Source organism: Aulonocara stuartgranti (genome assembly GCF_965226115.1).
Source record: "Aulonocara stuartgranti genome assembly, chromosome: 8".
NCBI lineage: Eukaryota > Metazoa > Chordata > Actinopteri > Cichliformes > Cichlidae > Aulonocara > Aulonocara stuartgranti.
Window position 1 is genome coordinate 22,729,019 of NC_138959.1, and position 26,172 is coordinate 22,755,190.

The 26,172-nt window shown below is 42.3% G+C and overlaps 3 protein-coding genes across 4 annotated transcripts; 2 read left to right on the top strand and 1 right to left on the bottom strand.

The window, feature by feature from the left end:
- Nucleotides 1-711: 711 nt before the first annotated feature.
- Nucleotides 712-9,739, top strand: tefa (TEF transcription factor, PAR bZIP family member a). Of its 2 annotated transcripts, none has more exons than XM_082545071.1 (5): nt 712-930; nt 5,645-6,034; nt 6,469-6,689; nt 7,409-7,620; nt 8,159-9,739. In XM_082545071.1, exons 1-5 carry the CDS (start codon nt 855-857, stop codon nt 8,178-8,180), a joined length of 921 nt encoding a protein of 306 aa, XP_082401197.1. In that variant the 5' UTR covers nt 712-854; the 3' UTR covers nt 8,181-9,739. The 2 variants fall into 2 exon arrangements, with proteins under 2 accessions (XP_082401197.1, XP_082401196.1); XM_082545070.1 differs by lacking the exon at nt 712-930 and adding an exon at nt 4,349-4,844.
- Nucleotides 9,740-11,586: 1,847 nt separating this feature from the next.
- Nucleotides 11,587-14,285, bottom strand: phf5a (PHD finger protein 5A). The gene is made up of 4 exons (XM_082543067.1): nt 14,145-14,285; nt 13,853-13,876; nt 11,890-12,056; nt 11,587-11,782 (listed from the first exon to the last, which is right to left on the bottom strand). The coding sequence occupies exons 1-4, from the start codon at nt 14,194-14,196 to the stop codon at nt 11,693-11,695; spliced, it is 333 nt and encodes a 110-aa protein (XP_082399193.1). The 5' UTR covers nt 14,197-14,285; the 3' UTR covers nt 11,587-11,692.
- Nucleotides 14,286-17,263: 2,978 nt separating this feature from the next.
- On the top strand, nt 17,264-25,337 carry aco2 (aconitase 2, mitochondrial). The gene is made up of 17 exons (XM_082543066.1): nt 17,264-17,373; nt 18,398-18,540; nt 18,857-19,115; nt 19,204-19,296; nt 19,388-19,546; nt 19,628-19,778; nt 20,320-20,424; nt 20,564-20,655; nt 21,180-21,285; nt 21,515-21,672; nt 21,784-21,857; nt 22,326-22,437; nt 22,521-22,799; nt 22,897-23,088; nt 23,169-23,301; nt 23,390-23,511; nt 23,613-25,337. Exons 1-17 carry the CDS (start codon nt 17,338-17,340, stop codon nt 23,745-23,747), a joined length of 2,349 nt encoding a protein of 782 aa, XP_082399192.1. The 5' UTR covers nt 17,264-17,337; the 3' UTR covers nt 23,748-25,337.
- Nucleotides 25,338-26,172: the final 835 nt, after the last annotated feature.

Genomic DNA, 26,172 nt, shown 5'->3' on the forward strand with positions numbered 1-26,172 from the left:
AAAAAGTAACAATAATAAAGTTAGAGTAGATGCTGGGAAAAAACGGGAAAAGACTTTTCTGTCATTTTTAAAAAAATCTATTACTCGTTTTCTCTGGTGTATTATAAACCATGGGACCGTGGGAAGCTACAGCTTTCGCAGAATACAGTTAAAAATCCAATACTTAACCCCTCCACTCACATTTACCAAAGCTGCAGCGGGCCACACTGGGGTCTGAGGCGTGCCCCTGGAGCTTTATTGGACTGTTTCTGTCTTAGTTGGTGTAAAACGTGTGTATAGACGAGCATTACAAGGCCTATACTTTACATAATTGCTATTCCAGACATATAACTGGAACGTAAATGCGGGCTAGCTTAAATTTAGCCTCATGCTTGCTCCTAAGTCCCCCACACGGTGACCCTAAGCGAGTTACTCTATGATAATATACGCCATGTTTAAAAAAAAACAAAACAAAACACCGAACTCAAATCGTACTAAAGTCTCTTCACTCGTGGGGAGCATGTAGGGGTTAAAACCAGTTGTACCCGACTTATAACGTAACGGGTCGCTATGGGTCACGTTTTTTTTTTTTTTTAAACTTTCGCTAACACAGGTGCGGCCCAGGATTGGCTGGCAGCGCTGTGATTAGCATAAGGTATGGCCAATGGGCGTTCTTTCCGTCGATTGCGTGGGAATGCTCGCTGCCGATTGGCTGCGCGGAGCTGGAGTGGGCGGGCCGCGTTAAGTAATTTCGGCCGAGTTCAGAGTGTGAGACCTGCCTAAGTTCTAATATTTCCCGACGTTTTTCGGGAGCGCTCACACCCGTTCAAGCACTGCCCGGGCCTCCAGGATTGTGCACTTTCACAGGAGAAAACATGACCACTGAAATCCCAGAGATTTTCAGGGCTCTTCTTGAGCATCCGTTCGCTCTTCCAAACTTTGACGACAATGGTAAGTGACAGCCAAACGTAGCTCTGGTTAAGTTAAAATTCCGAAAATTAAGAGACAGATTTACCACGTAGATCGTTTATCTGAAGCGACAAACTGATTTTGAGGAAATTCGGGAACTTTTGCGCAAACTGTGTGTTTGTTGCGTAATCCTCGTCAGCTGAGCCGCATGAGACAGCAAGGAGCTTCTCCTTGGCTGGATTTAGAAGCTAAAAGTTGGAGGAATTTAACAGAAAACGTGGACTAAATTACTAAATAGACACTTATAATTTAAAAAACGATACTCTAACACATACAAAGCAGGTACTGATCCTTTCATTGCGGTGGTAAAGACCGCTTAGTGTGAAAGAGGAGATATGTTGATAAAGCTAAACACCCTAAAATAAGATCACCTGCTGTTTTTAATGATCATCGCGTTGCAGGCTAATAAAAATGCTGTCATTCGTGGTTGTAACGGATTAGTAACACCGCCTCTTTTGGCTGAAAGCTCCAGTAAGCGGACTCAGATCGACCTGCAAATCAGATCAGTATCTAACACCCACTGATCCTCTGTGACCTGTGGTGGTTTTGTTGCTGCACAATTGCACTTTGACAACGTCTCAGTCAGGAAAGCATGTTTGGTATGTGACTGCTGAAACATGCAGGTGTGTGAGACCACTGTGGCCCCTTTAAGTGAGCCTGCTTGGGAGATGATGCCTCATATAATTTAGGCTGACCGTTTTGGTTTTGTGTTTAACACAAACACAACAATCTCAGCGTGGGTGGCGTTTGAGGTCGACGCAATGACTCTGTTTTCATTCCGTGTAAGTGATCACAGAGATATAATATCTTCAAATTGAGACTAAATCTGCCCCATTTAACAGGACTGCACAGTAGTCACTCAGGCTGAGTTTTTAAATGGGGCCATCACAGTACTAACATGACTCGTGAAGCAAAAGCAGTCCTTTTGTTGTTGTTGTTGTTGCTTTGCTGCACAGTATGTTTGACTTGTTGTTGTAGGAGAGAAGTTAGATTAGGTTCAGGCTCCAAGTGCTTTAAAATGTAATTTTTGGGTGAACTGCCCCTTTATGCAGCATGATGAATCAATAGTTAGTTGACAGTTGACTCTAACTTGTCCATAGGTAATGAATGTGGCGTGAATGGTTGTCAAGGAGTCTGCCTGTTGTCCTGTGACAACTGAGATGGTCTGCAGCCCCACCTCAAGCTCCCTGAACTGTATAAGTAGAAGAAAATGGTGTTCGGTCTTTGCAGACCATGAGAGAGCAAGTGGTAAATTTACAGCAGGCGAGAGTACTCTGCTGCTCTGTGTCCAATTAAGTAGTTTAATGCAGCTCAAGTCAGAGCACCTTTCATTAGAGAGATTCAGGAGCTCCATATTTTCCACCTTTAGTTTTGATCAGAGACTAAATCCTCCCCACCATCGAGGTCAGGGAATGAGCCACTCACCAGCTGTTCCTTGCTAGAGGGGCTGTGTTCCTTCTTTAAAATACCTTTGATGGTGATTTACTGCTTTCATGTCAGGCAGCATGCTCGGTCAGCTCACGTTTTTTCTTTTTCTTCTTTGTAAACTCACGTGTGACTTACCAGTAAAATTTTGATGTCTTTCATGCTCGAAAATTCTTCCGCCAAGTGTTGAAAGACCGAAAGAGAGCGTTTTGGTTTATGCACAGGCATTATTGATGCTGTGTGTAAATTAATTGAGCCTTGGTTTATTGCTATATTTTTGAAATCCTCAAACTTTTAGCTGGGCCTTTTATTCTTGTCAAACTTTCTGTCCTATATACACTGTTACAATAGTGTATTCTAATATTTAACATGACCAGAGGGGCAGAGCGAGGATGATGAAGGACTGCACTAAGGGTCAGTATAAAACAGATCCTTATATGGACGTAGAAATTTTATGATGACATATATAATAACGTTCAGGCGTGCACTGCCTGTCGTACATACTGATCATAAATAGAACCCGTGTGTACCATGAGACAGACGCAAATGACCAGGATGGATCAGATCTCACATTCGTCTTGGTGTGTGTTGCTCCAAAGCCAAAGATTTTGACGCGAGGACTGTAAAGATGCTTTTATTCTCTCCCACTCTTAGCTGGGGTATGTTTTAGATTAGGAAGTTGTAGGAGTTGTCTACATGTGAGGACATGACATGAAGGTCAAATAAACTAGTTTCTTATAGGGTCTTGTCCAGCACCTCCAATGCAAACTCTCTACACACACTTATTATTTTGGACCGTAGTCTAAAATCACATGGAGCTGTACAGACCACAAACAGATACTTTCCTAATTTGTTTCCCTAATTTTGCACAGACAAGATTTTAGTTCTACTTGTTAATGCAGCTAATAGTTTATCATTGTGGTTAAGTGGCATATATAATAAGTGGGACAAAGTTCAGTGTGACCACCTATAGCAGATGACCTTGGGGGATTGTATTTGTTTTTATCGCTGTGACACAAACACGGAGAAAAACTCCCTCCCCCACTAAAGACAATAAAACTGTGCCTTGTGTGAGGAAAGCATGCATGTAGCTGCCTTTCATAGGTTGCCTTACTGAATGCTTCATGTTAGTGCACACTTTGGAGGGCAATAACATGTGTCTATTTAAATGCCTTTTTGCATAAGAAAACAGGATGTAGATTTTAAAAATCCTCTTTCTTTCTCCGCAGGATATGATTTGCTTCAATTTCCACATCATTCAGATTATTGTTTATTTATTTATTTTTTACCATCACTTTTTTCACCAGGAGTAAAAAAAATGTTTACTGTATGCTTAAAGGCGATGTGGGACAATTATCAGCGACCACGATCGTGATTAAGCTTTCTGCGGTACAGCACAGACATGCACATCTTTGCCCCTTGGTCTTCTGCTTAGCTGCAGCAGCATAGCCCACACCAACTAAACCTCAAGGTGCTGCTCCTCAGCCCAATAATACTTTGGCACTGCAGCGCCGTCCTTCTTGCTCACGCCTGCGTGTGAGCCACAGAGACACATCGCGGCGTCATTGGACAAAACCGGGCGATATGTAAGAGCGGCACCTGCACGTGTGTTTGCATGTGAGCTGGGCAGGCTTTGCTAGTCAGGACATGATCCGAGCTTTTTGTCCCACTTTTTGTGCAGTTTTTTCTTCTTTTTGGTTTTTCTGTCAGAGTATATCAATTAATATAATCTTCAAGTATTTCTGATTAATATCTTATTTGGGTTAGATGGTTATAGTTATTGCCTGTTCGTAAATTTAGAAAAGGTGCTATAAACCCTCGCTGTCTGTGTTTATGTGATCGTATAACATTAAAAGAACTGGAAAGAAAGCTAAATAACCGAATAAGGGTGGGAAAAAACTCGGTTAAAATACGTGTTGCAATAGTTTTTTATATATCTTATTTAGGTGAACATGTATATAACTCGGTCAACCAATGAGAGCGCAGATAGTTTTCAGGAACACGCCCCCTCGCGCTGTAATATTAATATTCATGAGGTCAGACTCAGCCGGCCAATCAACACAAAGCCAACAGGAGGTTTTTTCACAAGGAGGCGCGGTTTGTTCTAAAAAACAAACCTTTCGACTGTCACGGTTACCGAGGAAGTGGGTTAGAGAAGCTCTAGTGGATGCTATCGCGGATAAAATTCGTTTGAGTGGATTCTGAAGCAGTCTGTGACGGCGGTTCAGCGGGCTGAGGAGCTGGCGTTATCAAGCTAACGAGCTAACCCGCCGTGTTTGCATCTTTTTTTTTGCACTTGCTCCGCGGTGAACTTTGAATAATAAAGAGACAATAAAAAAGAATTATAAAAATGTCTGGAGAGCCACTTCTCGTCACGGTGGAGACTGCCGCTGGGGCCCCGAGTTCATTCCCGCTGGTTTTGAAGAAAATAATGGAAATGCCTCCGCCGAATATACTGGACGGAGACGACGGTAAGCGCAGAGCTGACGAAGAGAAAGAGGCGGATATCGGCTCTAAAACGAGTTCACCCGAATAAAGAGGCTGGCGAATAATAAAAATAATAATTAAAACAGTCTTCTTATCATAACAGTGTAGCAGCCTGTATACGGTTGGCGCTGCGTGTGCTAACACCTCTGAGGGCATATTAATTTTGCAGCGCTAGCTGCAGTCGCTATGTACCCTAGAAAGGCCTCCTCTTTTCTCCTGGGTCCGATTCTGCTCAGCATCCAGACTTTTCTAGACACGCCCCTGAGTTTAAATGCAATTATTTTGCTGTTGTTGACAGGAGGCACTCTTTCTCCGGTTAAAACAAAGTAATATTTTGATGATAAAACCTGGTTTTAAGTGAATAAGAACTTAAATATGCGTGATAACATTCTCGGCCTGGTTGTTTTTCCCCCTCACTGTGTGTTTACTGTGGATATGAGTCCTTCAGTTTAAAAACCGCATAACTGAATCATAGTCATCTTAAATGGCGTTCACTGTTGCTGCTGTTGTACTGTATACTGGATGTAGTGGTGTCAGGGTACTTAAAATAGTTTTCTACAGAACAGTGACAGATGATAGTGGGAGGGGGAGGAGATTTTACTGTAACACACTGGATAGTTTGGGGTAGAAACAGAGAGAAGAAAAAAAATCTTCTTTCTCAGCACTGAATACATTATAAAGCCATGTTTTCTATGTCAAAGCAAAATATATATAATATAATATTTGTGAAAACTCCATATGTGTGTGTCTCTGTGTATATTCATGTGTATCTTTCCTGTTTCAGACACCGACAAGGAAAAGCTGTGTCTTGGAGACACCGGTGACCTGGGTGGAGGAGGGAGTGACATGGGTCCTTCGGCCGCTCTGACCCCAGCTATCTGGGAGAAAACCATCCCCTATGATGGTGAGAGCTTCCACCTGGAGTACATGGACCTGGAGGAGTTCCTCATGGAGAATGGCATTCCCACGTCACCAGAGGAGAACTTAAAGGGCACGCCAGAAGGAGACGCCATGAAGACGGAGAACCAAAAGGCTACGTCCTCTGCACAGACAAAGATCACCAAGCTAGTGTCTCCATTGACTCTGCTGCCCATTCAGGAGCTGGACAAGAGTCAGGAGGAAGTGGTGATCATCACAAAGAGTGATTCTGACATCACCTGTGATGTTGTTACAGGTGAGGCTCCTCTTGGCCCTGTATGATGTCAGAGAGAGCAGAGTGTTTATGGGGGCCAGAAGGAAGTTGCTTACAGAAGATAAGGCTTAGTTTGAACTGTGATTCATGCAAAGCTACTCTGACAAAATCTAAGGATAAAAATACAGAGTTTGTAGATAAGTATAATTGTATAAGAAGTATAAAATCCCTGCTGGAATTGTCCTAAATAGAGGTAATAATGCATGCTTATATTTCATATTTGGTTGTGTCACTATGTTAGCGAAACAGGATATGGTGTGATCTAACAATGTCACCTAATCCTGAAACAAGCTGTGGGTGGTAACTATTCTGGCGGGACAGCAGAAATAGAAGCTGGTGCAGCCGCATACTGGAGATGGCAGACTTTACAGTTGGTGTCTCATATTTCTGTTTTTGTTTCTTATCTGTGTGCTCAGAGGTGACCACTGACGAGGACAGGGTGACTCCTGAGCCCATCATCCCTGAAGAAATTGAGGTTGAGGTCAACTACGAGCCAGATCCTACAGATTTGGTCCTGTCGAGCGTGCCCGGGGGCGAACTGTTTGACCCGCGCAAACACAAGTTCTCTGAAGATGATCTCAAGCCACAGCCTATGATTAAGAAGGCCAAGAAGGTGTTTGTACCCGACGAACAGAAGGTATGCTGGCAACTGGATGAGGAAGACCACAAAAAAATGCGCTTTCAGTGTAGCAGGCTGCTTCATTGTGTTTATGTGCCTCGTGGCAAATCGGTAAAACAGGAAGACAGTTGGAGCTCAAACATGTAGGGTTGTATAATCACACTAGAAACATTGCTGATGCCAATAGACTGGCAATTATATGTCAACTTTCTAATCATTCACTCATCGCTTTATTCAATGCTGTGTCTAATATACACGCTCTAAACTTGCATGTATCGGGGTAATTTGGGATTACTGTTAATAACTGATAAAAATGAAAGTGGGAGGCATGTGAGCTTGTTTTTAAAAATGTCATTTATTTTTGAAGGCGGGAACGCTAGAAAACATTTACAGTCACTGCCTGAAATAAACAGGAAATGTTTTTAAAACAAACAAACTTTCTATTTATCTTTGTGCGGTTTGGAATTTCATCAGTGTTGGAGGTTTGAAAAAGGATCTGCTGTTGAGTTCTGCGACTCACCATGACTCAGCGATGTTATAATCTTGAAATCAGTTTTTTTCCCTGCTTCCTGCTCCTCGAGAAGAACGCTGGTTTTGTTTACAGGGACAAAGGAGCTTGGCTGTCAGCCATATTTGCAGGATTAGGCAAACATGGGTGAGATTCAGGCTGAAGTGCGTTGATTAGAATAAAGAACACACAGTAAGCAAGCTGTTTCTTTTCTGTTTTGCTCCCCCAGGATGAGAAATACTGGCAGAGGAGGAAGAAGAACAATGTGGCGGCTAAACGTTCCCGCGACGCCCGCAGGCTGAAGGAGAACCAGATCACTGTCCGAGCTGCGTTCCTGGAGCGTGAGAACACGGCGCTGCGGACGGAGGTGGCCGAGCTGCGGAAGGAATGCGGCCGCTACAAGAACGTTGTGGGGCGATATGAAAACAAATACGGACCACTGTAAGGGACGAGGAAAACACACATGCGAAATACACAAAAGGACATGCAAACCGAACAGTGTCAATATTTAGAAAGATAGATATTTTTAAGACCTGATCTTTTGCCATGTGACCGGATACAAACCTACCGTACCGCTGAAGAGAGGGATGGCCTTAGCTGTAAGAGAGGGGGAGGAAGAGGGGAGAATGAGACCCCTGTATAGCCTACACTGTGATGAAAGTCCGTCAGGGGGTTTGATTTGAATAATTGTGAGTGTATTTGGTGAACAAACCTGCTTTCATTTGAGTCACAATAACGTGAGAATGAGTAAAACAGCAGAGGCTTTCCTTCCATGTGGTACCTAAGAAGGTAAAGGGAGAGGAGCCTAAAGCCTCACTCAGCCTTCATGTTGGATATTCTACTTTACAATAACTTCTTGGTAGTCCCACACACCAGCCTTCAGAGCTGCCAGTTGCTGATGGAAACATTGCTTAATACTGGCCTCTCTTCTCCCCCCTTCCTTCCATTGTCATTCATCCTTGTTCTCTTCTCTTTTAAGAGCGGTGCCAGATGACGAATAGACAACAGTTGATTTATTCATTTATTTTTCCTAATGAATAAATAAATCCTTTGGTTGTTACATGGAAGAAGAGGATGAAGAACAGACGAGCATGTGTGAGGGCCGATGCTGCCAGCGAGATGTTATAGCATGTTAAGATATCAAAATTTTTAAAATCATTATTATTATATTTAGCATCTGTGCAAGTGAGAGGGGTGTGTGAGGATATTCAAGTGCTTCTTTGGTGCACCTCGCTTCTGAGGTGTCATTTTTTTATCATGTTTTGTACGACTGATGCTGAGATGAGATTGTTTGTGATGTTCGGGCTTTGATTTCTACATACAGTAGGTTTGGTTTTGTTTTTTAGGTGGCACATGTAATGGTTTAGGCTACATGGCTTCCCTATTGGGGTTTGCAGGTTGCTTCCAGCAGTTTTCATAGTAGTTTTATATCATAATATAAGAGATTGTGCAAAGAGTTGGGCTTTTCTTTACCCACAAAGACTTCTTTTTTTGACTGTGACATTTCCAATAACCTAAAAGCTTCTTCAGGGGATTTCTGTAACTTGGCAGGAAAAAACAAACAAAAAAAAAGCAGCCATGTTCACTTTTCTTCATGTATGAGCTTTCTACTAGCGGCGGCTCAGAGCTGTACATAAACGCTTAGTCCTCCCTGTTTCTGTGCTTGTCGCCCTCGTGCTGTGTCCCTCACAGAGTTGTTGCCTCTCTGCGGGTTGTCGATGTGGACTCGTCCATTTTCTGTCAGCAACACTTCAGAAGTGTCTGTGTAGAGTCTACTGATGCATGCACTGTAAATAACTCAGGCTAATGTAATACATTAAAATGTATTTAGCATCATAGACCATACATACAGTGCTATTTGAGTTTTTTGAAGAATCTTTATTTACCATTTACACCTGCTTCCGTATTACAGGTTTTCTGTCGAAACGCACAGTGTCTCTTCAGTCTCGGTAACACAGACTGTTGTGGGACGCCTCTTTAAACCCTTTGAGTGTTTTCTACGTCTAAAGCCATTTCAATGCAGCGAGCAGTCTGCCAGTGTACAGTTAACTTTGCATCCAAACTACAGCTGTGACTTACCCGCCGGTTACTTTGCTGTCCACTTTTGACAAAAAAGGGAAAGCGGTTTATTTCTCTTTCGCTGCAGGGCTTCCACATCTATAACTGTTCTCACTTTGTAACCTAAATAAAAGTGAACATTGTGTTCTTTACAAATTTTTTTTTTTCCATTTTTTAAAAAACAGCTTCCTCTTAATGAGTGGGCGTGTGCATTTTTGTGAAGTACAACTACAAGTAGGATTTTTGTGTAAATATTCCAGACCTCTTTAACAGAAAATTGTTTCGCTCCAAGCTTTTTTTTTTTCTTTTTTTTTTTTTGTTGCAATGGTTGTTGCAGCTTCTCAGGAACAGGTCATTTAGCTAACTTTGTTGTGTGGGGTTTTTTTTTTTTTTTGGTTTTTTTCAACCTTTCTGGTTACATCTTTGTAAAGAAACATCTTTGAGTGTGGCAAGCTTTTGTCTTGTATTTACATTATGTAAGATTAAAGCCTTGTAGACCGAACTCCTTGAGTCTCTTGTTTCTTTTTATGCCATCTTATTGTCATGACTGCAGGATCTGAGGAAAACCTGGAAGGACAACTTTCAACTTTGGTACAAACGTTTACTTGAACCCGAGAATCATCTGGACCTCATAAACCACAACTTTGTATAAATTATAAGGGTTCACACAATTTTCTTAAGATCAAATAATTAAAATCAAGTTTTCTTGATGTTATTTAAGGCCATACCTCAGGAACAGGGGGCACATTAGTTCACTGGACTTTTTTGGTCATCAATGGATTTGAGTGAATGAAAATGACTATTCTGATTCTTGACAGATTTAAAGCTATTGTTGAAATTGTGACGCACTGAGCCTCTAACTAATCTGCTTATCTCAGAGTAGTTTGAGGAGGTGGATGTTCTAAAACAGGGGTCGGGAACTCCAGGCCTCAAGGGTTGGTGTCCTGTAGGTTTTAGATATTACCCTGGGTTAACACATTTAAATCCAATGATTAGTTCATTACCAGGCCTCTGGAGAACTTCGAGGACATGCTGAGGAGGTAGTTTAGCCATTAAAATCAGCTGTGTTGGATCAAGGACACATCTAAAACCTGCAGGACACCGGCCCTCGAGGCCTGGATTTCCCACCCCGTCCTAAAGCAACCCAGGTGGTGCTGCTGAGAGAAACTACAGGAAATGTCAGTAAACATGTTCAGTATCTCACATATTACTGCAATATGTCAGATTGATTCCTTTGTCTTTTTTCCTTCCCTCACCCACAGCTGAAACTGGAGGTTTTCTGTTAAAAGGGAGTTTTTTCTTGCCACTGTTGCTAAGTGCTAGCTCATATGGGGTCATCTGATGGCTGGGGCTATTGTACAGAGTTTACCTTACACTATAGGGCAACTGTTGTTGTGATTTGGCGCTGTATGAATAAAATTTAATTCTACCGAAGAGCTGATCACCATTGTTAAAAAATAGATATATGTTCTTATTTGGTTTTTAACAGGCTTGACATCTTGTATTAGTTTCAGCGACTCTTTATGGGGCGATCGTGGCTCAAGAGTTGGGAGTTCGCCTTGTAATCGGAAGGTTGCTGGTTCGAGCCCCGGCTCGGACAGTCTCAGTCGTTGTGTCCTTGGGCGAGACACTTCACCCGTTGCCTACTGGTGGTGGTCAGAGGGCCCGGTGGCGCCAGTGTCCGGCAGCCTCGCCTCTGTCAGTGCGCCCCAGGGTGGCTGTGGCTACAATGTAGCTTGCCATCACCAGTGTGTGTGTGAATGGGTGGATGACTGGATATGTAAAGCGCTTTGGGGTCCTTAGGGACTAGAAAAGCGCTATATAAATACAGGCCATTTACCATTTATTTACCATTTAAATTTTGTTAAATGGTAAAGTTTTTTTTTTTTTTAACCAGATGTGTTTAGTGGAGTTTCATGTATGCACGCATAATCAGAGTATAACAGGAAATCATCGCAATCATTGCTTTCGTGTAAGGTAACTAATACTCCTCAGCTGTACATGGACCCAAACCACAATATAAGAGAGACTGAAGCCCCTCACTGAAAGGGGTCAAGGGTCAAAGGGGGTTTCTTTTATTCGCCACCCATCTGTACCTTTTTAAATGATTACTAAAAACAGATTTACGTTTAAAAAAAAAAACAAAAAAGAAAAACGATATTTTTTTACAATGAAAATGTTATTTCATTTTGGCTCTTGCCCCCTGTGTTCAGCGGTCCACAGAAAGTGGGAGTATTTATACCATTAATGGTAACAGCTCAGGTCTTTCCAGCTCTTTAATTGCCCATTTTTGTGACGTGTTCACTGATTATTTAAAAACCTTGAACGCTAACAAAGCAGTCATAGAAAAAAAGTACAAAATTGAGTTTTATTGACAAATCAAACAAAAGTTTTTTTGTGAGTTTTAAAGAAAATCTGAAAGACTAAACGTTGCACTGGGTCGTCGTGGTCGCGTTCACCTCTTCTTGAAGCCGTACTTCTTTCGTTCATAGAACAGATCTGTTTTGGAGCTGCCCAGGTTTACAATCTTAGGACATCCATCTCGCTGGAGAGAGAAGAGAAAGACATTTTTTATCTTAAAGAACAAGTCTCTTGGATATTTTGCTGCTTCAGTATCCGGTGTCAAAGTGAAGAGAGGAGCGGGAAACTCACATCTTTCTCCTGGATGGTGCATTCTTTGCAGTAGTAGGCGTCGGACACACCAGGCCCCCCACATATGACGCAGCGCCCCTGATAGGAGCCGTAGTTACACTCATCGCAAATACGCACCAGTGTGCAGGGTCTGACGTAGGAATCACAGATGACACACTTTCCATCACCTGGACAGAGAAGAGAGGAAGAAGAAAGGTTTAAACTTACACCGGAGGAATTTGAGTTTAGACTTGTTTGTGCATTTTGGGGTTTTTTGGACTAAATAGCTGAGACAATAGGAATTTACAGATATAGTGACTATGTTGACTGTAGAGTTTACAAATAAAACAACAGCAATAAAATCAATGATTAAAACTAGAGATTAACATCTATACTCTGACTTATTTTCAAAAGCAAAAAGGTCATGTCTGCCGATACACCCCCTGGGTGGTCATAGAGAGTGGTGGGGTTGAGAATAGTTCCCTCCCTGCTCTTCTTTCTTCGTCCTCTAATCAGCGAACCAAGGTCAATCATTTTATAGTTTCGAACTGCGTTAAAATCTTTAGTCAGATCAAAAAAGGTTGTGCTCTACCAGACACTTCGATCCATACACCGATATATTGTAATCATGCATTTCCACCCTCATGTTTAGTCGCCTCTTTTGAGGTCTGGACACAGAAAGGTATTATTACTCTCAAAGACTTATATATTGACAGGCAATTTGCATCATTTACTCAGTTGCAGAACAAGTTCTCTCGCCCTGCGTCACATTTTTTTCATTATTTACAGATAAGAATACTCTGACGAACATAGTTTCTTAATTTTCCATCTCTTCCGGGAGAGGGGTCAATTTTTACACTCCTTCTGAGCTCCCCGGATTCTAAAAAGTTGGTTTCTGGTTTTGTGAAAGCTTTTTCAGAGTATTTAAATTTTAAATATGACTTTTTGAAGATGGCATGGGAGGAGGAGCTTGGTTTGCAAATTGGAGATGAGGTGTGGGAGAGGAGTCTGAGTAAGATTCATTCTTGCTCTATAAATGCAAGGCATCAGTTAATTCAATTCAAAGTAATTCTCAGACTTCATTACTCAAAAACTAAACTGCATAGGATTTTTCCTTCTATCAGTCCGATATGTGATCGTTGTAAACTTGGAGAAGGCTCTCACTCATTTATTTTGGACTTGCCCCAAACTGCATAACTATTGGTTGGACATTTTTAAATGTTTTTCTGATATCTACAATTGCACATTAGATCCGGACTCAATAACGGCATTGTTTGGATCTTCCTCTTCCCTTTTACACCTCAGCTCTGCTGCACAAACTACAGTTTTGTTCGGAATAGTAATTGCTAAGAAAATTATCTTGACTCTCTGGAAGTCGGATATTGTACCTCAATTCAAAATGTGGCTAATAGAACTGACTGCTCTACTGCACATGGAGAGGATTAGGAACACATTAGCGGACAATCTTAGTAATTTCTTTGTTGTGTGGCAGCCATTTTTAGATCATGTATTAAAACAAAGCTCTCTTTGATCAATCGCAAATAATTCAGTCTACCACCATAGCGTTTTATTTCTGTTTATTGTCAGTGTTGAAGTAGTATTTTTGTTGTTGCAGTGTAATCTTTTGCATTATATGTGTGTTTTTGCCCTTGTTGTTGTGTTGTCTGTTTTGTTTTATTGGTTTTTTTGTTTTTGGGGGGGGGGGGGGGGGTTGTTTTTGTGTCTGTTTTGTCTTTTCTTTTATATCAAAAAAAATAATTAACATACATTAAAAAAGTAAATATTACTGGTGTAATAAATAAATAAAAAAAACCCACACAGATTAAATACTGATTGTTATGAACGTGGTTATAAAAATACAATTAGGTGATTAAACTTGAAGTTAAATAAATTAAACAAAAATATGACATAAACAGACTTTAACACTAGTTTAAAATACATGCCGTTAGTTGTTCCAGATATTCCTCACAGATAAAACACTTACATTTCTCGCAGAGTCTCCCGATTGCTGCGGGATAGAAACGAAACAAAGTCAGTCAATGTGACAGGAATTCACACAAAAAACAAACCCCACTTTCTTCTAGTTACGATACCCTTCTAGCCACCAGAGCCCACAGACCTGCAGACACTTCCAGGCTAACACATTTTCAATGAAATCCACGCCATGTTAGCATGGATGCTAACGCTATGACCTACAAAACAACAACAAGGGACTTCCAGACTGCAGCAAAATCCACTGTGCCGAATACTGAAACGTAAAATGAGTCCAAACTTACCAACACCAGCTTGTTTTCGACAGAAGATCAAATCTGGATGATGTTTAGCCATCTTCGATTTACGTAGGTAAAACGCTTCTCTTTCTTTTTCTTCTTCTTCTGCTGCTGCAGCTGGTTCTTCTTCTTCTTTGTCGTTTTTTGGCAGTTGGCAAACAACGATGTGGTGCATTACCGCCACCAACTGGCTTGGAGTGTGGGCCGGAATTCGCTCATATCAAATAATCGGAAAATAAATAAAATAAATAAATACTACAGGATATATATATCCATTCATACAAATGAGTTTCTTTTAGAAACTGAAACAAAGCCATAAAACGTTCATATCTAGAATTCCTTTGCAATAAATCCTTTATATCTAGCTTAATCCCCACCAGATTTTGAATCAGTTGTGCTCTTTCTTCCTGATAATTTTGATTTTGGTTTAATTTATTCCACTGCGATTACATTTCCCTGTTTGACGTTGCCCTATAATGAACAGTGTACTGTTTAATCCAGTGTGGCCAAATCTGAATCAAGATATTATTGTCTCCTCTCTCCTGGTCCTCCCTGTGCTTCTCATGTTTCTTGTTTTCCTTTGAATGGAATAAAACCATCTCCCTGTCCTCTCCTCCTCCCACAGCTTTTTGCCCTATTTCCCACATTATCTCTTTTATCGTACTCTTCATTTCAGCTTTGCTAATACTGACAGTTAAACTTGATCTCCTTTAGCAGCCTAATATTAATTTGATCTATTTGGATTTCTATTGTTTTCCGGGTTGCTGTCCATCCAAAACTCTTTGACTCCTTCACCTCCTTCTGCCAACAAGGTTTAATTGTTTCCATTGTGGGGTGATCTTTTCATGGGAAAATATGTTAAATGGTAAATGGCCTGTATTTGTATAGTACTTTACTTGGTCCCTAAGGACCCCAAAGCGCTTTACACTACATTCAGTCATCCACCCATTCACACACACACACATCCACACACTGGTGATGGCAAGCTACATTGTAGCAACAGGTGCCCTGGGGCGCACTGACAGAGGCGAGGTTGCCAGACACTGGCGTCACCGGACCCTCTGACCACCACCAGTAGGCAACAGGTGAAGTAGGACACAACAACCGAGACTGTCCAAGCCAGGGCTCAAACCAGCAACCTTCCGATTACAAGACGAACTGCCAACTCTTGAGCCACGATCGAAAAAATTTAAGATATGACACATTGATGCCATGTAAAGTAGTCAGTGTACAGCTCTAATAACAGTGTAAATTTGCTGTCGCCTCAAAATAACTCAACATACAACATACTCAACATCTAGACCGCTGGCAACAAAAGTGAGTACACACCTAGGTGAAAATGTCCAAACTGTCCCCCAAAATAGCAATATTTCGTGTGGCAACCATTATTTTCCAACTCTGCCTTAAAGCGTTATGGCTTGCTAATCACCTGCATGTGCTCCAGAGCAGCGCATCTTGAGATGCTTGACGATTGCTCTCCAGATTCCTTCATCAACTCCTTACATGCATTCATAGCCATCAGAGGTACAGTTCTCCAGATAAGATGCAATCGAGGCACAAACTATGTCAGCACGAGCAATGATTTACTGAAGAATTTAAAGAAAGACATCAAGCAGAACTTTGAAAACTGGACAGCGAGTTTCTCATCAACACCCCAGCACCTAGTCATATGAGTTGTGTCTGGGAAAGACAAATTATCATTCGCAAAGTGTACTCACATCAGCCCTTGAACAATGAGCCAAACAACTTGACAGCTCCTCTCTAAAGACATTCCAGTATGAAGTCATGGCAGTGATTAATAGCATTATTATTTTTTCCCTCCTCCCTCTTACCTGCTATTAACAAGTTCCTGTCTCTTAGGATTCTTGCTTGTTGGACATCCCCTTGGACATCTTCTTTTTCAGTTCCCTCGATACTGCACTTGGACTTAACTGCATGTTCTCATCCTCCTTCCTAAACTTCAGTATTATTTTGAATTCCTCTCTTACTATCTTCTTCCAAACTACAGCACTCCCTTCATCTGAACTTCTGCTATCGCCCGTTTCTAATTTGGCATTCCAACCAAATTTTCATCCTCTCCCCACTTACTACCTCGTCCTCGTCCTTTCCTAACTCCGTTCAGTCCTCTATACCCATATCATCCTCATCCTCTACCTGAGTCGACATTTCAGTCCAGTCACGACCCAGCTTATGCCATCCGCCGTTCACCTTCTTGCCCAGCTGCTGAGATCGGCAGCACCACCCGAGTCCATAACATAGAAAATTGGGGGCAATTTGACCAGTTCAATTCAGTGAAGTGGTTTACATGTGAATGAAAACCACCACAGCTATGAGTCCATGATCTAATACGAAGTCAGGTGAAAAAAAAGTTCACCCTTACTGAAGCAGTCATGTGAATTCAGAAGGATGCTCTCTGTTTCGTTATCATCAAGTTGTTTCTTAGTCGTTGTGTTTTTCCTGCTTCGTGCTTTTGTTTCAGTTACTGTTACTTCAGTTTACCACGGGCCCCGCTGTTCCCTGTGTGTTGTCAAGCCTCTGTCGGTGATGTTACCCGATTTTAGTTATTTCCTGTTTCATTTTGGCAACCTTTGTCCAGTGCATTTGGTATTTTGTTTTACCTTCCCTGTCTTCTTTTCCTCATTAGATGCACTTGTGTTTCCCGTTACCTGATGTGTTTTTATTGTGTCAGTCTCCCGTTTGTCCTTTGTCATGCCCTCCCTGGATGGTTGTGTGTTTCCTTATTTCACGGTTCCTTGAGATTTCTATTTTTTTTTTATTTTTTGCTTCTGATCAGCCACTCCTTGTATTTTTGTCTTTCTGAAAGTTGAGCGTTAAAGCTGTCCTTTGAGCTGATGTTCTGTCTCAAGTCGTGCATTTGTGTCCACATCCTGCCTGGCACACACGAATTTTGACACTCAGACTAGCTTCAGCTAGTGTTAAAGTTCATGACAGTACAAGTAGACTTAACAAAGATGGCTTGTTTGTAAGCGTTACCAGGAAAAAGCCTCTTCTCTCTATAAAGCAGCACAGCTTAGCCCTCTACTGCATGACTTGTTTAATTTTTTTTCTCCACTAAGCGGCAGCACGCTTCGTGTCACAGCTGGACGTTAAACTCCAAAGAAGAAGAAGAAGAAGAAGAAGGCCGCCTTACAATTGTGTTACGTCATCACCGACCCTCACATCTTTGTCAGTGAACAAAATGGCAACTTACTGTCTCACGGTCGCTCGGCTCCAGGTAAGAGACAAATTGACTAATTTCATCGCATTTGTCCAGCCGAGGCGGATGCCACCTTCTTTATGAGATTTAATAAATCTGACTGAATGCTGTGCTGACCCAGTTCAAGCACCGAGAGGCTGAAGTGGAGAGATAAGCTGAGACACTAGCACTGCTTAGTTGTCCAGGTCATCGTGTCCCGGCTGCTCTGAACGCATCTAGCTAGTTTGACTCAGGCTTAATAAATCACGACTATAGTGACTCCGTTTACCGGGCGTTACAGTGGCTGTTCGGAGCTGTCTAATGACCGTGGATGGCTCGGCTGTAATTGACAAGTTTTGGTTTTAACAGCAAGGTTAACCGCAAGGTTAGAGCTCCCCGCATACGCACAGAGAAGCAGCCTGCAAGACAGGGAAGTAGATATGAAATAACAGAACATATTCTAGGCCCAAAGCAAACATATTTATTCAGCTAGCTTTAAAGCCGAGTGATGTGTGTAATACATGCAGTAACCGCAGGTTTTCTTGTTGGCCAAAGAGACCAACAGGTGTCAAAACTCCCATTATATGAACCCGCATTGAACTGTCACTGACGTTTATTAGAAGTCACATGCGGCTTAAAGCGAGAGAGAAGCAATAATAAACACCCAACCTTGTAAATCAAGTCTCTCACACACATTTTATGGTTTTATTGAATTACTGTACTCACATTAAAGAGCTTCAAATTTTTGAGGGGACGTTTGACACTCTTTCCAAAGGTTGACAAAGTATTTTTGGCAAGTCTTCTGGGGAGGGGCGGTGACTCTCACATGTGACGCTTGAGAACTGGGAGCAAAATAGCATTCCTAAGTTAACTTCCCATTCTGGATGGTTTTGAGCTTAGCTGTTACTAATCCTGCTCTTCCAGCTGTGCCTCACAATGATTTTCAAAAGACGACCAAAGTGCTAAAAATATTTACACTCAAGTAAATCCAGATTTGTGTCGAGGAATGGTCATTCTCTGCTTTGTTGTTCTGCTAACACTGTGTTTGTTTTTATGTCTCCAGCTGGCTCTGGGCCATGGTGCACGGCGCCTGCACATCTCCACAGCGTACAGAGCGAAGGCCAAAGTGTCCATGAGCCGCTTTGAGCCCACTTCCTTCATCAGCTACGAGAAGCTCCAGTCCAACATTGACATTGTGCGAAAAAGGTCAGCACTACCCTGATCTGCTCTATATTTGCTCTGGCACACATCAATGTTTCCTGCAACACTCGGCTTATCTGTTTGAATGCTTGGACTGTAGTGTTTGTTTTCCCTTTAACAGTTTCTCGTCATAGTTGTAGTGCCATTTGTTATCATCAACTACACAATCCTCCCTCCAGGTCCCTTTTTTTAATGTGTTATCTGTGATTTGGGAGATTGTAGTTCTGTCACGCATCTACTCATTACATTTTCCTCACTGAATCTTCTTCTGTTGGATCTTACAATCTCCCGAATATTTTTATTTATTTATTTTTTCCTCCAGGCTCAACCGTCCCCTCACCCTGTCAGAGAAGATTGTGTACGGTCACCTCGATGACCCCCACAACCAGGAGATCGATCGCGGCCGCACCTACCTGCGCCTGCGTCCTGACCGCGTGGCCATGCAGGATGCTACTGCTCAGATGGCGATGCTCCAGTTCATCAGCAGCGGGCTGCCAAAAGTGGCTGTGCCTTCCACCATCCACTGCGATCACTTGATTGAGGCTCAGGTTGGAGGACCCGAGGATTTAGCCAGAGCAAAGGTAAGCCATGTCCATTTCCACACTGTGGCGACTTCTTCTCATTAAAATATAACCTGAAACTGAGCTGTAGACGCGACTCTCTTCATAGGACGTGAATCACGAGGTTTACAACTTCCTGTCCAGTGCTGGGGCAAAATATGGCGTTGGCTTCTGGAAACCTGGCTCTGGAATTATCCATCAGGTATTTTTTACTAAACGTGCAAACAGAGCTTCAGTCAGACTATGACAGCTGTGATTATTGGGCTATAACAATGCTTTTTGTGTATTAACAGATCATCCTAGAGAACTATGCCTATCCAGGAGTAATGCTTATTGGCACAGATTCCCACACGCCAAACGGTGGTGGGCTTGGTAGCATCTGCATTGGAGTGGGTGGAGCTGACGCTGTAGATGTCATGGCGGGAATCCCCTGGGAGCTCAAGTGTCCCAAGGTTAGCGGATTGCAAAGTTCATCTTGCTCTTTTTTTTTCCTCTTTTTTTGTCATTTCATTAACGTTCTGTCTTCCTCTAAGGTGATTGGCGTGAAGCTGACAGGCACCCTGTCCGGCTGGACGTCTCCTAAGGATGTCATCTTGAAGGTGGCCGGCATCCTGACTGTAAAGGGAGGCACTGGAGCCATCATAGAGTACCATGGACCAGGAGTCGACTCCATTTCCTGCACGGGTTAGTAATCAAAAGCTTATGAGCTTGAAAGTGTTCATACAGTACAACTTCCTGTACCGAACACCAAGAAACAGCAGGATCGGAATGACTTGCTTAACCCTTGTGAGCACTTCAAAAATCCATCCTTTCATGATCCGCCCCAAAAAGTGCTCTAAAATATTATATATCAATATTTTTTTCCACTTTAAATGAGTCAGTCTTTTAAAACTACTTCTTCTTAAAATATCCATATCAAGTTTTAATTATATTTTCATTGTTTTAACCCTTTAAATCCCAGTTTGGGTACATGAGCGCCCTGTTTTTTAACAGAAAAAAACTAAAAACTTAAATATTTTCCATAAAAAACATTTGAAGTAATATTTGATAGTTATTATAATTAGGCCTTTAGATGGTCCAAAGATTGGCACCAACATTCATTTTGATCCATTATTATTTTTTGTGCAGGAGCACATTTTTAAAAATCCATCCTTTCGTGACCCTCGGGACCAAAAATGGTCCCAAGTGACCCCAAGGGTTAACTACAGCCTGTCTGTGTGTGCAGGAATGGCCACTATTTGCAACATGGGAGCAGAAATCGGGGCAACAACCTCCGTGTTTCCTTACAATCACCGCATGAGGACCTACCTGAAGAAGACTGGACGTGCAGGTGTGTGCTGAGGTCACAGCTGATGTGTTGGCGTCCTTTTTAAATACGCTCATAATCACCTAGAGAGTGATGGAGACCTGCAGAGTTGTGTCATTTTAAACTCTACTCATTGATTCCATCTCCACGTGTCTGTTCTCAGAGATCGCCGCTGTGGCTGATGAATACTCGGATTTGTTGGTACCGGATCAAGGCTGCGAGTATGACCAGATCATCGAGCTCAATCTGGACGAGGTGCGTCCCGTTTTAAGTTGAAACAGAATGCATGTAAAAGATGGCTATAGCCGCTGTGACTTCACCAAGTAAATTGTATGTATTTAAAGAAGTTTGACCATCATGATGTTGGACACTAAACACACTGTTGACTTGTATTAGCTGATTTAAGGCCTAGTAGACAACTGCTCACCTAGTTGGTGCCTACCCATCACTCGAAGAGGCCACAGGCTTAATAATTGACCCTCTTAGGCTTAATACAGTTTTCAGACATGTTTTTTGTTGTTGTTTTTCTGTATTACTGTCAAGTTACATTATCACAGAATGGTCTGCTTTGTTGTCATTTTTCTGCCCCAGAGGTACTATCAGACTGTAATATCCCAGAGTGCTGTCACAGCTTTTCAGTATATCTCTAATTACCTTCTGCACCAACACAACTGATCATGACTGTAACAAATCAGAAGAGTGCAAGTGAGAGATGCATACACGCCCGTAATGATGAAGTTTGTGTGGTCCATTCAGCATTGTGCTGTTTGTTCGTGTAGCTGAAGCCCCACATTAATGGACCTTTCACTCCTGACCTGGCTCACCCAGTGTCTGAAGTCGGTGCTGCGGCTCAAAAGAACGGCTGGCCGCTTGAGGTGAAAGTTGGTACGTAACTCTCCACTGATGAATAAGCTTCAGGGCTTTGTTTGTACTTCATGTGATTATGGACTTCTAATTACAGAGCTCAGATTACAATTACAGAGCTCCTTTAGCAGTTACATAAAGCTACATTTAGGTGCCTGCTTATTTAGAAGGAGATGCGCATGTTTTGAATTGGGGGGATTTTTACAGTAGATGAAGTTATAAAGTTGCTTTTTTTTTGTTTGTTTAAAAGGTCTGATCGGCAGCTGCACTAACTCCAGCTACGAGGACATGGGTCGTGCCGCCTCTGTGGCCAAACAGGCTTTGGATAAAGGCCTGAAGTGTAAAGCACAGTTCACAGTCACCCCCGGCTCAGAGCAGATTCGTGCCACCATTGAGAGAGATGGATATGTGAGTGTCGGCACACGGAAGCAGCGGAGAGTTGCACTTTCATTACAGTAACAACAGTCTAAAGCAGTCTAAATTTAACCCTTTTTTTTGTTTGTTTTTGTTTTCCTGCAGTCAAAGATCCTTGGAGATGTTGGAGGTGTGGTCCTTGCAAATGCATGCGGACCCTGCATTGGACAGTGGGACAGGTAGATGCTGTCTCAAAGTGTTTGACTGCTTTGACTGCATACCGAAAAAAATGTGTCTTAACTAGTGCCGTCAGCGTTAATCTCGTTAAAAGGACGTTAATGCCATAACCGCATTAACGCAGCAAATCTCAGTTAGCGAGTTAGCGTGGATTGCCCCGTGTGTGGGGCTGCACGGCGTCAACGCGTTAGCGCGGTTAGCTCGTTAATGTGTTAGTGCCGTCCAGCTCCACGCACGGGGCGATCCACGCTAACTTGCTAAATGAGATTTGCTGTGTTAATGCAGTTATGGCATTAACGTCATTTTAACGAGATTAACGCTGACAGCACTAATCTTAACATATTAAAACACTGCTTCTATTAGCTAGCTAAAGACATTCTGTCTTCCCGTTCGGTGGGCTTTGGTTTTAGAGTGGCTGTTGCTCTGTGGAGCCTTGACTTGGAAAAGTGCAATCTTTTTGTTTGTTTCAGGCGCGATGTGAAAAAGGGAGAGAAGAACACCATCGTCACCTCCTACAACAGAAACTTCACTGCCAGGAACGACGCTAACCCCGCAACGCACGCGTTTGTTACCTCCCCCGAGGTAAACCCACAGCAAATCAGCCCACACTACACACAAGCCTCCTTTTCACAGCTTAAAGCTTCCCCTCTCCTCTCGTCCATCAGATCGTTACTGCTCTTGCAATCGCTGGCACATTAAACTTCAACCCTGAGACAGATTACCTTACAACCCCAAGCGGGGAGAAGTTCAAACTGGAGCCCCCAAATGGAGATGAACTCCCATCCAGGGACTTTGACCCTGGCCAGGACACCTACCAGCACCCTCCTGCTGATGGCAGCAGCGTCAAGGTGGACGTCAACCCTCAGAGCAACCGCCTGCAGCTGTTGGAGCCCTTTGACAAGTGGCACAGAAACGATCTGGAGAACATGCAGGTCCTCATCAAGGTGAGGGTCCTGAAAGGGCATTTGTCTGTCAGATTTGGCCCTCAAATTCTGATCAGAGTCAAAATGTTTATACACTGGGGTCTGTCTATCTGTGCAGGTGAAGGGAAAATGCACCACAGACCACATCAGCGCCGCAGGACCTTGGCTGAAGTTCCGCGGTCACCTCGATAACATTTCCAACAACATGCTGATCGGTGCGGTCAACAGCGAGAACGATGCTGTCAACAAGATCAAGAATCACCTGACAGGAGAGTATGGAGGAGTCCCTGACGTGGCTCGTCACTACAAGGTAAAGACCAGAAGGAATCACTGAGTCTCATTTAAAACCAGAAATCTCTTCTGACATGCTTTCTGTCATGTTGCGTGAAGGCCAACGGCATTTCCTGGGTTGTGGTTGGTGACGACAACTACGGTGAGGGCTCGAGCCGAGAGCATGCTGCACTGGAGCCCAGGCATCTGGGAGGGAGAGCTATAATTGTCAAGAGCTTCGCCAGAATCCACGGTACTGCACAAACACGAGATGAGCAGAGGAATCGTAGATAGTAGCGTCACTTAATTCGCACCTCAACCTGATTTTGTCATATCCTCAGAAACAAATCTCAAGAAGCAGGGCCTGCTCCCCCTGACCTTCAGCAACCCATCAGACTATGACAAGATCCGCCCCGACGACAAGATCTCCATCAGAGGACTTAAAAGCTTCGCTCCAGGAAAGGTGAGCGGGTGAAGAAATACTGAAAAAGCAGTCATAAACGCGACTGATATTCTTGCTAACAATCATGTCTTCTCCTTTTTTCTTTTTCCCATCCTTGGCAGCCTCTGACCGCAGTCTTAAAACACAGCGACGGCACTGAGGAGACCCTGCAGCTCAACCACAGCTTCAACGAGACACAGATCCAATGGTTCCAGGCGGGCTCCGCCCTCAACAGGATGAAGGAGATGCAGCACTGAGAATGAGGAAGATGATTGTCAGAGGGGGGGAACCGTGGTGAAGATTGTGAAGAATAAGGAGGATAAAGTATAATGATTATTTCATCGTCAGCATTATCTTACAGTTCTGGCTGATTTAATGTGTCTGTATGCCTGTAAGAGTTAAACGTAGAGCCAAGTGTGAAGCTAATGTTCACCGTGGAACAGTTTGCTCCGATGTTAAAATTTAATTCATCAGTACAGAGTTATTGTAAGCAGCCATGTTTCAGTGAATCATTGATAACCGGTTAGAGATTCTGTTATAACAAAAAAACGAGGGACACACTCGCACACTTTGACACACTAATCGGTGACATAATACGCTGCAAGCTGATGCTCTGCTAGTGCGTTTGCAGTGTAGAGGGCAATCACCTTATTGCTTTAGGATTGTGTTGACCTCTGCATGGCAATGTTTGGCTTCATCCAAATTGTCCCAGTGTTATTCCAAAGTTCACCCTAAACAGCTAAAAGCTGCCGTGCATTGCATGTCTAAGCCCATTTAGTCCATTTAGTGAAGGTCAAAATCCAAATGTTGTTAAGCCATATGCACGTATTTATTCCCCCTGAAGTTTAGCTCGTCTGCCCCCTGGTGGCCACGAGGATGTGGTTTGCTGCGTAGCAGGTCTAGCATCTTCATATAAATGCCCACTTTAACACCAAGTTTGACATCTTTTCCTTTATCTAGGAATTTGATCTAGGGCATTCTGGGAAACTTAGCTTAGCTGCAACATGTGGGACGCACTGAACATCAGATTACTGTGTATCTAACTGTGAGAGGGGGTCCTCTGTCTGGTTGTACTTCATTACAGTACATATTCATTTTAAGACCCAAAAGACGGTGTTACATTTCATGCTGTATTTAAAAAAAACAAAACAAACAAAAACAACAAACCACATGCTTTAATGCTGCTCGTGGATACAGTGACTGGCACTCTTTTTTTTCTTTCCTTGCTAATATCACAACCACTATCCCTAAACTGTTCCCAGTCAGTCCTTGTGTCTTTACAAGATCAAGCACTTCAGCCGACCCACTCCCAGTTATTTATGTGTTACTTATTTATTTTTTTTCTGCAGACTTACCTGCACCTCCATAAAAGCACAGGGTTAACTTGGACCTCTTCAAACCTATATCGTCAGGTTTTTGGTTTAATTTTTTGTTTTTTTGGAGGGCTTTGGTTTGCTGCTTCTTTTGTTTATTTTTTACTCCACCAATAAATACGATGGCATTGTTGGGGAAATGCTTAAAATAATTGTGACCAATCAGAGTTTTAAAAAACATGTTAATGAGGACACTCATAAGAAACCCAGACCAGTGATCTGTGAGGGTGTCAGTTTAATTAAAGGTCCCTCTGAAACCTTCACATGACAGAGTCTAATGCTTTTCCAAACTTCCTGGTACCCGATGAAGCTCACATCAGGTGAAGGATTTAACCCCCTCCCGATTCTAAACCAGTGTATGTCAAATGTCCGCTTTAGTGTGCTTTCTGTGTTCTCTTCCTCACAAATGATCTTTTCTGTATAATAGAAATGCAGTGGGTTGTACAAACAATAAAAATTCACAGATCTCACTTATTTGCCTGTGTTCTAGTGATGTGACTTCATATGAGCTGATTTCTTCTTTTCTCCCTCTTAATAAATGTTTTAAAAAAAACATCCTCACAATATATTTCACACATTTGGAAATAAACAGACTACAGAAAGCGAGGTTGGTCTTTGATTTCTGATATTCTGGATTGATTGAAGACCTTTAGATTCCTAAAGTTAAAAAATCTGTAAATAGTGGTGTAGTCAGATGGGTGTGGATCTGGGGGAATGTGACATATTTTTACACATGACTAACACTATGGTAACCTCATTTTTTTATTTTCTTTTTTTTAAATAAATCCTCTGGTCCTTTTCCTCTAAGCCAATCAGTTGAAAAACATGTTTGCAGCTATTTTAAACAAAGTGTCAGTTCTGAAATGTCACAGAAACACGGGATGGCTATAAAGGCCCGGAAACGATTTTCAGGGAGGAAATTTTTAGTTACAAGACAGTGAAGATGTGTAACTGCAAAAATACAAGCTGCAGCTGTAAAGAAATTTAAATACATATTTAATTCCTGAGATACTGTAATATAAGAAAAAGAAGTGAACACTGTCAATTTGTCTCTATGTAATAAAGAACAGCTGCTGTAGTAAATGATTTGGAGTGAAGGGAGCTTTAATAATGACCAAATTTCATCCATAATTTAATATTAAAGTGCAAACTCCAATGCTTTAATGAATTTGGGTTGTACAGTTAACAAAAAGAATCGTTTGCAGGTGCAGCTGCGCAATATAAGAGAGAACCCCAGCAAGCCTTTTTTTTAAGCAAGTGACTGGCGACCGTGGGGAAGAAGAACCCCCTTTTCTTAAGAGGAAGAGAC

What these genes read in the sequence shown, in the direction of transcription:
- tefa (XM_082545070.1), top strand. Translation starts at nt 4,724, where the DNA reads ATGTCTGGAGAGCCACTTCTCGTCACGGTGGAGACTGCCGCTGGGGCC. An exon ending in TATACTGGACGGAGACGACG is followed by an intron (nt 4,845 to 5,644) that starts GTAAGCGCAGAG and finishes TTCCTGTTTCAG; the next exon opens with ACACCGACAAGGAAAAGCTG. An exon ending in CACCTGTGATGTTGTTACAG is followed by an intron (nt 6,035 to 6,468) that starts GTGAGGCTCCTC and finishes CTGTGTGCTCAG; the next exon opens with AGGTGACCACTGACGAGGAC.
- phf5a (XM_082543067.1), bottom strand. Translation starts at nt 14,196, where the DNA reads ATGGCTAAACATCATCCAGATTTGATCTTCTGTCGAAAACAAGCTGGT. An exon ending in TCGAAAACAAGCTGGTGTTG is followed by an intron (nt 13,877 to 14,144) that starts GTAAGTTTGGAC and finishes TCTATCCCGCAG; the next exon opens with CAATCGGGAGACTCTGCGAG. An exon ending in CGGGAGACTCTGCGAGAAAT is followed by an intron (nt 12,057 to 13,852) that starts GTAAGTGTTTTA and finishes TTCTCTGTCCAG; the next exon opens with GTGATGGAAAGTGTGTCATC.
- aco2 (XM_082543066.1), top strand. Translation starts at nt 17,338, where the DNA reads ATGGCAACTTACTGTCTCACGGTCGCTCGGCTCCAG. An exon ending in TCGAGCTCAATCTGGACGAG is followed by an intron (nt 20,656 to 21,179) that starts GTGCGTCCCGTT and finishes TTGTTCGTGTAG; the next exon opens with CTGAAGCCCCACATTAATGG. An exon ending in ACGTGGCTCGTCACTACAAG is followed by an intron (nt 23,089 to 23,168) that starts GTAAAGACCAGA and finishes TGTTGCGTGAAG; the next exon opens with GCCAACGGCATTTCCTGGGT.